Source organism: Mauremys reevesii, linkage group 2 (assembly GCF_016161935.1).
Source record: "Mauremys reevesii isolate NIE-2019 linkage group 2, ASM1616193v1, whole genome shotgun sequence".
Taxonomy (NCBI): Eukaryota; Metazoa; Chordata; order Testudines; family Geoemydidae; genus Mauremys; species Mauremys reevesii.
In genome coordinates, this window is record NC_052624.1 from 93761519 (window position 1) to 93774759 (window position 13241).

The following is a 13241-nucleotide window of genomic DNA, read 5'->3' on the forward strand; positions in this document are numbered from 1 at the left end:
AATGAACTTCACAAACTATGTACATATAATACCACAGATGTGCAGTCACTGCTAGGGTGGACAGCAGCAGCCAACTGGATCACAGTAGGTTGCCCAAGTGTTGGGAGGAGAAATATTGCCCAAAGGCACCAAGTTAAATCCCATCTCATATAGAAAGTGCTTTGGAATCTTTAGGGTTCAGCATGCCTCCATGTGATTCATGTAAGAAACTATACATGTGTTTTTCGAGCATTATCATCTCCACGTGCAACTATCAGTGCATTTGCAAATAGAGACCATGTTAAAGCCCATTTAAAAATGTAGTCCACGTCTATGCAAAGCAGATAGGATCTGAGGCCTCACTTGAAAGAATACCACAAAATAAACTGCACGGTATTTAATTTCTCTACTTTGGAAGGATGCAGGGCTAAAATGATGCTGTGAATCGAATGTTTGGTTCCAGGGAATCTAAGTATTTCAAGCATGATAATCAGACCACCAATATTCACTTCCAGGAATATAAAATGTGGGATTACCAACTTCTACCAGTATAGCACAATTTCTAATTTAAACAGAAATATATCTATAGATATTGAAAAATGTAGGTGTCTTACAGCTCCTAGGTAAGTAGAACTCCCACTGAATTTCATGAGTTGTACAGTCTGTGTAAGTCCTGAAACATCAAGCCCTAAGAGGACGAATTTAAAGAATGACAGTATGATTAATCCAGTTATGCATATCTCACCATTTCCTATGAGAGGTGGCAAGGTTGGGGCTTTTGAAGGTGGAATGGGATTCAGTCTTGGAAGCACTCCATTAACTTGTTTCAACCTTTCTAATTTGACTTGCTCCATCCATTTGGTCCCTGTCATGTTCCTCCTGGCCTGTAAGCCAAGTGCTGTGGTTGCTGTGGAAATGGTAGAGTCCATGATTGGGGTTTCATCAATGACACTGAGGTCTCCTACACTACCTCCACTGGTCAGATTAAGCTCGATCCCATGGTTGGAATAGTTGCTGATGGGGGACTGTTCGCTGCTGCATGTAGACTGACTACCAGGGCTTGGCTGAGATGTCTGTTGGAGTGAAATAAGAAATGAATGATAATTAGGATTAGGCAAAAAATGCTAATGAATTGATTTCAATGTACTTCATGAACAGATATTATTCCATATTGAGTCAAAGAAAAACAAATGAGCCTAAAAGCTAAGTTTAAACAGATGACAATGATCTTTGATTAAAGGCTTTCTGGTACACGACTACTTGACTTTTAACCACACTGAAAACTATTGAGAACACCTCCTCCCCCAGTGTTAAAATTCATCTCAGCATCTTACTAACAGAGAGTACATTACATCTATATTACGCTATTCATCTGAAAAGATCCCAGATCAATTAAATCACTTTACAGGTTTCATATATATCCTGTATCCAATTACAGGATACATTTTATTATTACTGTTACTTGTATTATTGTGTTGCCTAGGAGCCCCCAGTCATGGACCAAGACCAAATTTAGATAATTTGAAAGTAATTACCCAAATTGGAATTTGACCAAGACATCCAGGCTAAGTGCTAGGCTTGCAAAAAACAACCATCACCCAACAACATTGGGCTTTTTAAAAAAAAGTATACAGGCAAAGAATTTGAAGTATTTTATAATATTCAAGAAGTACAGATGCACTGTTCCAAGTATTTGAGGGTTTAAACTTTGGCATATAATAACGAGAAATGAAAAAATTTCAATGTAAAAATACTATAACTTAATATCAGCTTAATCTCAGCACCCTTGGACCATGATTTCTGACCGGACACAGGTAGTAAGGACCTCAGCTTTATGTCCTATATGAGTAAAATAGGTGCTGTTGTTCTAAAGTCATGTCATCTGTCACACTGCAGTGCAGGACTCTGAATGCAGACAGAGTTCTGCATGCTTCACTTGGGAGCAGACTCTGGTTTCAATGGGGTTGGATGGACATAAAGTTAGAATAAAACAACATATTTGCTGATTACATGTTCTCTTTGCATTAATGAAAAGAACAAAACAGAAGACTCCAGCAGCACACTCAAGTGTAACACCTTCTCAGTACTATGTCTGCACTGGAGCTGGATGTGTAATTTCCAGCTCCAGTAGATATACCTGTGCTAGCTTTGATTGAGGCAGCATGCTAAAAATAGAAGCGATGTCTGAGTGAGTGTACAAGGACAGGCTAACCTCCTCAAGTGCGTACACATCTTTCAGGTGGAATTGTACTTGGGGCACCTAGCCTGTTGCAGCTACCACATTGCTATTTTTAGCATGCTAACTTGATAAGAGCTAGCGCAAGTACGTCAACCGGGGCTGGAAATTATACCTTCAGATCCAGTATAGATGTATCCTCACTGGGAAGATAGCCATCTACTGAATCAAAATTTTCACTTTCTTGGAGCTCTCCCAGACTTGTGACACGATCACAGCCCAAGGTGATATTCTACAAGGGGCATTGACCTGCCACAACTCCATTTTCTCTGTCAAACGAACAGATAAGACCAATGCTCCGAAATGTTTATTTTATTGTAGTGGTATTCTTGCGGCTGTAAAATACAGGGTCTTTGAAGTACTCAGGAGTGTCTTCCCTACAAGAATGAGAAAATTATTGGGGTGGGGGGGAAGGGAGGGAGGGAACAAGGAGAGAGCAAGGGGGGGGTTCTTTAGGAGTAATACTTCATTCTTCATTCATGCATCTGATGAAGTGGGTATTCACCCACGAAAGCTTATGCCCCAATACATCTGTTAGTCTTAAAAGTGCCACAGGACTCTCTGTTGCTTTTTACAGATCCAGACTAACACGGCTACCCCTCTGATACTTCATTCTAGGATGCACCAGTTAGCTATTATAACCACAGATCTGTATGACATGCAAAATCATTTTGCTTCCAAGAACAGTTTCATAAACACGTATCTATTTTATTATTTTACTTTTAGGCTTTTGCATTTTCAGTCACCATGTGATCTCTGTTCAAACTCTTGTCTAGGGTGGCTAACTAGAATTTTGTAGTTATCAGTAATGTCTTTGAATTCTAACAACAAAGTGAATAAAGATACAAGCCTGTGCCAGCGTGGTGGCTTAGTGTGACTATGATGAATACTTGGGTGTAATAATAATTTTAATGATTTCTAATGTCAATGATAATGCTTGTAATTTATAAGTCCACACGGAATGTGGTACACTTTCAAATCTTGGTCACTGCAGATTTGGTGAGGGCACTAAAGAATAAATGTTATCTGGGAGCAGTGAGCTTGCACCCATTGTACAAGAGTTAAATAAAGAATGCTAATGATCAGAAGCCTGTTCTTGTAGCCACAAAAATTGGTCAAAATGAGTCAGAAGTGGAGAAAATGATCATGGGAATGCATCTCTATAGATATGTATATACATAAATATGATATATACAAACAAATACATCTGAAACTATTTCACCAGCGTAATCTAGCTATTTCACATGCCAAGTGTTTTTCAAAATGTTCATTACACATATTTGGGAATGTGTCTGATGGAATGCTTCTTACTAAATAAAAGAATGATTTGACAAGAAGCAAAAGACTAAAAAAAAAGAAAAAAATCTTGCAATGAAAAACATTCAGAGAAGTTTAAATCCCCTCACCTTATTACCCACTGTCCTTAGGAAGTTAGAACAAGACATTTAAGAGCATTAGACAGAAGAAACATTGGATTAGTAGAAAAACAAGGGACATGTCTTAACTCATAATACAAACCAAGAAAAGAAGGACAACTGAATTACATTTTAATCACCTATTTGTAGAGCTGATTTACAGTGGGAAATATTCAATACCATTCATAAAAAACTAACTTGTTTTAAGGCCCAATCCTGCAAAGCTTTACTCACGTTAGTGGCTCTTACTCAACTAGTTTCATTAACAGCAATGGATTACTCACCTAAGTAAGAGTGGCAGGAATAGCTTGGGCCTGCAGAGCCTAATGTAATATCTACTAACATCAACAGATGACTGCCTGTTGACTACAATGAGAGTTACACTGGACCCTCGGAGTATTATTAACTGAAAACTATTACTTAATTTGGGTTTGAAGTGGTAAATTTAGTCATGGAGTAACTCTTATCTTGGTAGGTATGGAAGCTACTAAGCATTGTTAGGATTATGTGAGTAGAGACTGAAGGATCTGGCTTTTTATTCCCCAATGGATGGGCGTGAAGATATTGGAAATCCAGATATGGCAGAGAATGAGTTATCTTTTTTATCTAGTTCTATCTCCCCTTGAGAGAAGGGTGCACTAGAGATAGTTACTTAGAGAAAATATTTAATTATTTAATAGATCTAGTAAAAAATGAAAAACACCTAACAAACATTAACTCAAAATTACAAAGTTATTCTTGTTCCACTGGTTTTTAAAAAACAGCCCCCTCCCTTCCCACACACACACTTTTTCCTTTATTTGAATTTTTTCACAATCATTTTTTATTGAATTTTTTATTTTCATTTTTTTTCTATTTTCTTCCACACTCTTTTGATCTTGTTTCCCCATTTCCACCCACTTTTTCTTTTTCCTAATTTGCTGTTGGAAGGTGGCAGGGGAAACAGATAAGCAATAAACTAAAAACCAGAAAAAAAGCTAAATTTCCCATTTTTCAATTTAGTTCAAAAGTAAAAAATAAAAAAAAAATCTGTGAAAATTTTCAGTTTGGAAAAAAGGCAATTTTCAATTAAACCATTTTTTGTTTGAAAAATGTGTACCAATATTTAATAGCTCCTGAATTTGGAGGGCTTACATCTGTCAAACCACACCTCCATTTTGGCTGATCCAATTTTCTGATTGTAGTGAACAACAATAATAATAATAATTAATAATAAACATCTAGCTCTTAAACAGTGCTTTTCATCAATAAAACAGGAATAAACCACGGACACAAAATAGTGGGGGCAGGTAACTATGGGACGATGTTGTTCTCTCAATAAGGAGGTCTGCTTTGAAAACTAGAGCCACAAAGCTTGTCTACACAAACAATTAGACCCTGGGAAGCTGCGGGGGTGAATCTACCCTCCACTAGCCTGCTGCCTCTAACTGCCCTCGTGCACCCCATTGATATGCGCTAGCAGTTTGTTAGAGCACTTTGATCCAAATCCTCTTTGAAATGGGACTATCTCAAAGCATATTAATGAACTGTCAGTGTGCACCCAGCAGAGTGCTCATGGACAGCTGGTCCACATCAGACTGGTGAGGAGAAGATTCACACCCCAGCTTGCCACAGTCTAATTGTTCATGTAGACAAGTCCTAACAGTAAGACCTTGATCCTGCATGTAATCTACACAAGTAAACTGCTGCATCCACGTGGAGCGCCTTGATTTTTTTGTGCAACAGTCAGTCTGTGCAGATCGCAATGAAGGTCTGGGAAATAAATGTTGGCATTTATTATTGATTCATCCCTCCTCCCATAAGCCAAGAAAATATTTCCCTATCATTAGTTAACATGTAAAAGGGAAGGAAAGTTAAAAATCATATAATATTCCAGAAGTCCTATTAAAGGAAAATCCTGGTGGAACCTTAATTATCGAGACATTTTAAATATGTCCATCATATTGCATCTACAGGCAATTGGCTTTTATAGTGAATTCTGTAGAGTATCAGTTAATAAGACAACAATACTATATAGCAGGAATCATGATTTTATATCTAAGGCCTGGTCTACACTAGTGGGGGGGGGGATCGATCTAAGTTACGCAACTTCAGCTACGTGAATAACCGCGGTGAGTTGACTGCTGCTGCTCCCGTGTCAACTCTGCCTGAGCCTCTCGCCAAGCTGGAGTACAGGAGTCGGAGGGAGAGCGATCGGGGGTCGATCGCTGCCTGCCGATCCGGCAAGTAGTGTAGACATACCCTAAATCTGTTAACTTTTTTCTTCACACATACAAACTTACAAGTATATTCATAATAACAATGATGCTTAGCATTCATTATAGGCCACTTTAAACCTACAAAGCATTGAACAAACATTAATTAAAGCAGTGGTCCTGCAAACCCCTGTGATAGAGAGTAGTGCTTAGTACTACTCACCATTCCCAAGGTCTGCCAGTAAGCTGTATGCTTGGTACTAAGAGCCTGCAGAACAGGTTCTTAAGAGAATGATCCTGCTCCCACTGAAGTTAATCACAAACTTCCTGTTGACTTCAAAAGCAGAAGCAATGGCCCCTAAACTATAAACACATGTTGTATTTCTGTAGTACTGGCTAGTCTTTTACACATATTGTCCTGATTTTCAAGGGTGAGGAATCCCCAAAGCTCCCACTGACTTCTGTAGATTTTTGAGTGCTCAGCATTACTGAAAATCATGGCCACCTTTTACATAGTAGTTATTTACCTGTATCATGTGTGACTGGTTAAATGCACTCTTTGGGCTGGACCCTCTGTTAGCATAAATTGGCATAGTTTGGATGGCTTGGCAGGAGATGCTCATGCTGCCTTAAGAACTTCTTAATTCTAAGGGTGTATATATATATATATATACATATATATATACAAGCATAGAAAAGTGTACTATACTTAGCCTGCAATGCTAACAAACACTGGCCTACAAGGACCAGATCCTCAAAGGTATTTAAATGCCTAATTCCCATTGATAGCTTTTAGATGCTGAGTCCAAGTGCTTTGGTTTATTAGTTGGTAGGAGTCAGCTGGTCTAGTGAAACAGGGCCTGCTTCTTGTAGACTTGGGGACTTTTTTTTAAAAGGATTAAAATGCTCCAGGAAATTAATTGCACAAACCTATATGAAAGCAAAATTAAGAATACACAACTAAACACCAAGGAAATGTGAAAGTTCAGTCTGAACACACCACATTGGCTCTGCCCCTTGCATGTATATATTTGGTATTACCTGTGGATTCATAATCAAATATCTTAGATAAATGTGTACCTAAGATTGCAGAGAAAAAATATTTCATGCTTTCAGATAGAATATGCAGTCACATAATTAAAGACTATGGCCTACATTTTCAAGAGTGACTAGTGATTTTAGGTGCCTCAGTTTTAAGGTGCTGAACTTGAGAGACGTTAAAGGAGTCAGATTTTCAGAGCTTAGTATTTTCTGAAAATCAGGCGCCTTTAAAGTGCTGTTTGTTAGTCTTTAAAACCATTTAAAATATATATGATTTTGTAAAAAAAATGAGTGCACTGAAGTTTATTAACAAATAATGATAATAGAGAGGAAGAAACAAACAAGCACAGTATGTTGCATACCATCGGTTTTTCTGACTTGACAGCTTTCACTTGGAGGCATTCTTCCCGCTTTGAGGTAGTGTTGCTGAGGTCCTTTTGTTCGCCAATTGCACCCTGAGTCTGCTGGCCTGGTGATCTGGATTGAGAATGGCTGCCTGGGTCTCTTGGTGGTGGAGGCCTTGGATGAATATCTCCACGCTGCTTCTTGGTGACATGTGCCTCAGGGCCATGCACAGTCTTCACGTGTTTCCGGAGAGAACTGGGGTCTGTGTAGCGCTTTGTGCAGCCTGGTATCTTGCAAACATATGGTTTCTGCCAGATCAGGTGGGAAGAAAGGCTGAGGTTAGATTTGGTTTCCTTGTAGGATTCCTAAGAGTTCCTTTGAGCGCAGTAAGTGTAACAATTACACCCTTCCACAGTGAATGCATTAACAAAGTGATGACATTGTGAAACTGTCTCAGCACTGACCACACCTAATAAAATCTATTCCTCTTCCTTGGTTTTGAAGGGAGAACAATGCACATTATTGCTACATATGTAACAAAGTAAGAACACAGGCAGATCCTCAGTTGGAGTAAATTGCCATAACTCCACTGAAGTCAACGAAGCTATGACAATGTACTCCAGCTGAAGATCGACTCCATAGGATTTACCATATTGAATCAGATCACTGGTTTATCTAATTCTGCATCCTGCCTCTGGGTGGTCCAGTACCTAAAGCTTGAATTCAGAGAAAAGCAAAATCCTTCTATGATGCACTGTACCAATTATTGAGGGGGGAATTCATACATCATCCCCTATAGGTCATCAGTTTAAATGCCTAAGCATGGGATTTGATGACCACCATCATTCTGATCCAGCATAACTATAACTATTATTCGAGGTCATACATTTATCAGCTCTTCTTTAAATCCAGTGACGTCAATGGAGCTACATCAGTTTACACCAGCTGAGGGTCTGGTTCTATAGCATCAGCGTACTTCATTGTGAAATACATTTCTGGTAAGATTTGAGGTTTATTTGTTTGCTCGATTTTGTTGTTGCATGGTCACCAATGCAAGAAAGTGATGTTCCATCAATGATGATAACTAAATTTAGTGATTGACTGTTGAATATGCAACCTAGAGCTTAAAAAGCAGAGCAAAGCATCCAGATCAAAAACACACCTTGTTTGTGCCTCATATTGCTATGATGGGATGGACAAAGTGATTCCAACAAAGTATGAACCAACCCAAAGCTTAGATCAGGTATTGGACACGTTTAGGTAAATCTCCTACCCCTGATTTTTGTAATAATTTACAAAATCCACCCTTATGTATCAGCATATCTAGAAGTTTGCAGAACACATGCATCCAGGTTTAAGCTGAGTATGGAGCTGTGCAATGCTGTCTGGGTCACCTGTGACCCACAGATGCTACAGTGACTGCAAAATTTGAAGAGAATGCTAGTCCTCGTGAATTGCTGTGACGAATGTGGCGGGAAATCACCAAAGAAAGATGAGCTTGGTTTGGAAATGGAGGGAGACTGGCGGAGAAGAGGAACCATAGGTTCCTGGCCATGCAATCAGCCAGAATGCTAATTTTTCTACAAGGCCTAGAGAGGAACAGACTGAGGAGAAGGGAAGAATGAAGTTTAGGGAAGAATCTAGTTGAAAGGGAAAGAGAGTGAAACGTGGAAAAGAGGGGTAGTGAGAAGAACTCAGAAGTTTGAACAAGCCACGCCCCTCAAGATTCTTCCACATTTACCAACAGCAGCTGAAGAAGCTAAATCCCAATCCTGCTGCATCTCTAGCAAGATGCTAAACCCCGCCTTAGCTCCCATTCACTTTGTGAGTAGTCGATGGTGCCCGGCAATGTATAGGATCAAATAAACTCCTGGCAGAGTTAACGCTGTTCCTGACTAGCCAGCAGATGTCACTATAGAACAACAATAGGAGGGTTAAAACTCTCTTTGGGAGCTGAGTGTCCCCTCCACTTCCGGGAGCGAGAAAATTACTACTGGATTACAGCCCTTCCACTGGTTACCACACAAAGTCTCCATTAGATCAACCAGCCAGTCCCCTTCTTTGATTTTTGATAAAATGACAAGGAGCCTCTTTAGATCACCACACCGTTAAAATGATTTACTGTCGTTAACTTACCTATTGCATGTTTCTTGAGGATTTTTGTGTCTGCATACAACAATACATTCTTTTGACAGCAGTATGTCTGTGGGCAGCCAGGGCCCTTTCACTGCCTGGGTGCTTGCTTACCTCATTGGAATGAGTCCTGTTTTGGTGCTTGGCTCGATCAGAGGCATTAGAGAATGCTTTGTTGCAGCCCTCATGCTCACACACATATGGTTTCTCTCCAGTGTGAGATCTCAAGTGGGTTTTCAAGTTTTCTAGTCTGGAGTAGGCCTTTGTACAACCTTCAAACTGGAGACAACATGCACATCGGGATTATTCTACACACTTGGACTTGGAGAAAAATTAAACCAATTAAAAAACCCCAGATATCTCAAAGACTAGAAGCTTTCCAAATCCTATGAGATGGAGGGTTTCTTTTCTTTCATTTAAATATGGCACAATTCCTCAATAAAGTATTTCCAGCACCATGTAAAACAGAAAAAACCCTGCATGGTAACAATATGTTCAAGTTTGTTTTAACACTAAAATCTATTACACAGTCACTAATATTTTTGGGTCAGCACTAGGATCCAGATACTCCTCAGTGAGGGAAAGTGATTTTAAACACACATGGAAATGCCTTTGCATTATTTAACAATGTGCTACTTTAGGGATTCATCAGATGGTTTAGTGGATGAACTAGGCTTAATTCTGCCCTATCTTGTACCATACAAAGTGGAGAGATGATGTTACTATGTTGATGTGGTGCTGTTTGCACAAACATTCTGCACAGGTCTAAAACAGCTATCCAAAAGGCAAGGCAGTGGAGAATCAGTCCCATTGTGCTTCCAACTGATCCTATCCACCCTGGGATAGCCTGGAACTCAGTGTTGTTTACTCACAGTGCATTTGTGTGGTTTTTCCCCTGTGTGTCTCCTCATGTGTACCACCAACATATACTGGGCTTTGAACGGCTTCTGCTCCCGGGAACAATCCAGCCATCGGCACACAAACTCCTTCTTCTCTCCATGTATATGATCATTGTTTATATGCTACATAGGGACAAAAGAATATTACAGTTTAACTCCTGGATGATCTGGTGGTTCCTTCTGGCCTTAAGCTGTATGAGTAATTTTTTTATTAAAATATTCATATTATGATAGCACCCAGGAACCCCAGAACAAAAAAACACACAGAACAAAAAGACAGTCCCTGCTGCAAAGAGTTTATAATCTAAGTAGATTAAAGGCCCAATGCAAAGTCTATTAAAGTCAATGAGAGGCATCCCACTGACATCAGCAAGCCCAGGGCATACAAAAATATGAAGTTGATCATGGGTTTATTGAAATTTTACTCAGGACTCAATTTACCTTACTCATGTTGAGTAATACTTACTCACACCAATGGAGTCTCATTTACATTCTACTCTACATAAGTAAGGGTTGTAAAATCAGGTCCCTATCGACTTCATGCTAATGTAAGTTTTTCATACAACATTTTTTTTTGAGGGGATATGTCCTCCAAATAAAAACGTCAATTTAACTGATTAATTGAATTTAAAACCATCCATTCTGACGCACTCCATATTTCCAGCATTTTCTAAAAAGTGGGTGTATTTATTTCATGTATGCCTGGAAAATATTACACACTGCAATGATTAAAAAAAAAAAAAAACCTAATCAAAGTGGAGTTCACGCCAACCCAGACTTATTTTGCCTTTTTGTAATACAGTTCATCCCTTGTTAAATAGCTTGCCTCAAAGGCTAAGTCTTAAATATGGCCCTCCAAAACACTTGTGCAGCTGTCTTTATGGTCAGAGGGATATGTGTGAGGTGTCCAAAGGCAGAATTTGGTTCTATGAACTTTTGCTTGTTCCAAAAGGTAACTTGCGCTGTTCCACTCAGTAAGGTAACACATTTAAGTACATGCTTAAGTTTTCAATAAGTGCTCAGATGGCGTGCTGAATCAGGACCCACAACAAAATCGAATTTAGAAAAAGATTAATTGTTCAAATTCTTTGCTCAGCTTTAAGAAAAATCACCCTAGACTGGGATTTTCAAAGAGGACAAAAAATGGGATTTGGGTGCCTAACTCTACCGGACTTTCTTTCAAAATCCCAGCCTTCATACACTTTGTCATTACAGTTCTTCAATTGTTTTTGCATGCTTCCGAAACAGTCATCGTTTCCCAGCTTTACCACTAGGTGGCCTCCTGTCTCAGAAAATGCAATTCTATTAAGGTAAGAATATAAACTGTTTCCAGAGTTTAAACTTGATCTTAGTATAGAGATGAAATTGGTATCTGCTCCATAAGTAGCTCACAGAAAAATTAGACATACAGAAAGTCAGTAGTTCAGACTGGAGCACAAAAAGATAATCCTAATTTTTTTAAAGTCCTGAAAACAATCAGAAAACCAAATAAAATCACTTATGTTCACAATTATACAGTATCCCCATGGCAAACAGATGTGGGTTTCCTATAAAAGATGACTGTTCTTTTTCTGTTTTCTAAGCTTTATTACCATTTCTTAAAAGTTATGATGGTGCACACAGCATCTGAACAGAACAGATGTGCTGGACAATGTACAACATTTAATCTTTAAACGTTTATGTTTCAAATGCATATTTCTGTAGTCCATTCATATTACATGAGCCTGTACCAAAAAAGTACAGATGGTCAGTGTTTTGAAACCGAATCAGAATAGTACAGAGAGGTTTATGTGCACTCTTATTTCCCAAAAGAAAAAAAAAGTGACTGTACAAAACTCATTGGCCAATACTCATAACTATTGGCCAAGTCTTCCGGTAAATAAAACGGTGCATCAGCTGGATAAATCTACATGGGATGCAAACTAACAACTGGTGAATGTTACACAAGTTGAATTCCATCTGATTTAAATAGAGACCAGAAGTTAATTTTGTTCTCGTTTCAACTACAACAGCATCATTTTACCTACACAGTCAGGCAGTGTACAAAACTTGTTAGTTTTGCCTACATAGCAATTATAAAATCTGACTTTTTCTTCTTTGGCCATACAACTAAGATTCTCACCCGGGCCCTCGTCAGCTCCCATCCTCATTAATGTAACCAATTCTCATTGGCCTCCCTAAAATTCACCCCATCTCACCAATCCATGCAAGATGCAGCCACTAAAACCACCTTCCTAGTGATTTGACTGTCATTCCTTTCTTAAAATCCCTCCACTGTCTCCCTCCTTTTCCACAACATCAAGCATCTTGTGACTGCCGTCAGGGCATTGCATAATTCTGCTTCTCCCTAGTTATCTGCTTGTCTCTCTTATATTATCACTTCTTTCCCATCCTCTCCACTCTTCCCACAGCCATCTTTACTTTCGTCCATGTTATCTCAATGCACTGAATGTCCTCTCTAAGCTGGTCTGCAAAGCCCCTTGTTCTCATTGAAATCCCTCATCTTCAGGGAAGGTCTCGAAGAAACTGGCTGACAAAGTCAAGTACTAATCTGCTTCATTTATTTTATTCTTGAATGAGCTTCTCAGCTCCCTTGGAGGAAGGGGTGGAAAGTTGCTAGGGAGAGGTGTAAAGACACTGGAATGGAAGCTGGGCATTGGTGGAGGAAGAAGAGGAGACAGATGAACTGGTTAAAGAGAATGTAATGTGCTAAGTCCACATAATAAAACATACACAGTTGCAGAGCACAACAAAACATTTAGCCAATAAGATTGATGGCTTTCATCAATTTGGGTCAGATTCTGATCCTGTTACTGTTACTCAGACCGAGTTGCACCTCACTCTGAGAGCAGCTCACTGATATAGAGACAGGCAGAATTACATAAATTGTCTATCCATTTTTATTGGGCTTTTAATTATTATTTAGTAATATATACATGTATGAGTGTGCCTCACACACTGAAAAACATGCTACAAATAGAGTTAATGATCTTGCAGA

At 39.0% G+C, this 13241-nt stretch overlaps 1 protein-coding gene across 2 annotated transcripts in view; it reads right to left on the bottom strand.

The window, feature by feature from the left end:
* The window catches only part of GLI3 (GLI family zinc finger 3), a 256152-nt gene that overhangs the window by 8270 nt on the left and 234641 nt on the right, over positions 1-13241 (bottom strand). For both annotated transcript variants that reach the window (XM_039526928.1, XM_039526927.1), the window contains exons 11-14: positions 10217-10366; positions 9459-9623; positions 7229-7519; positions 725-1052 (exon numbers count right to left, since the gene is read on the bottom strand). In XM_039526928.1, the coding sequence (XP_039382862.1) occupies positions 725-1052; positions 7229-7519; positions 9459-9623; positions 10217-10366 (934 nt within the window). The remainder of the gene's footprint in view (positions 1-724; positions 1053-7228; positions 7520-9458; positions 9624-10216; positions 10367-13241) is intronic.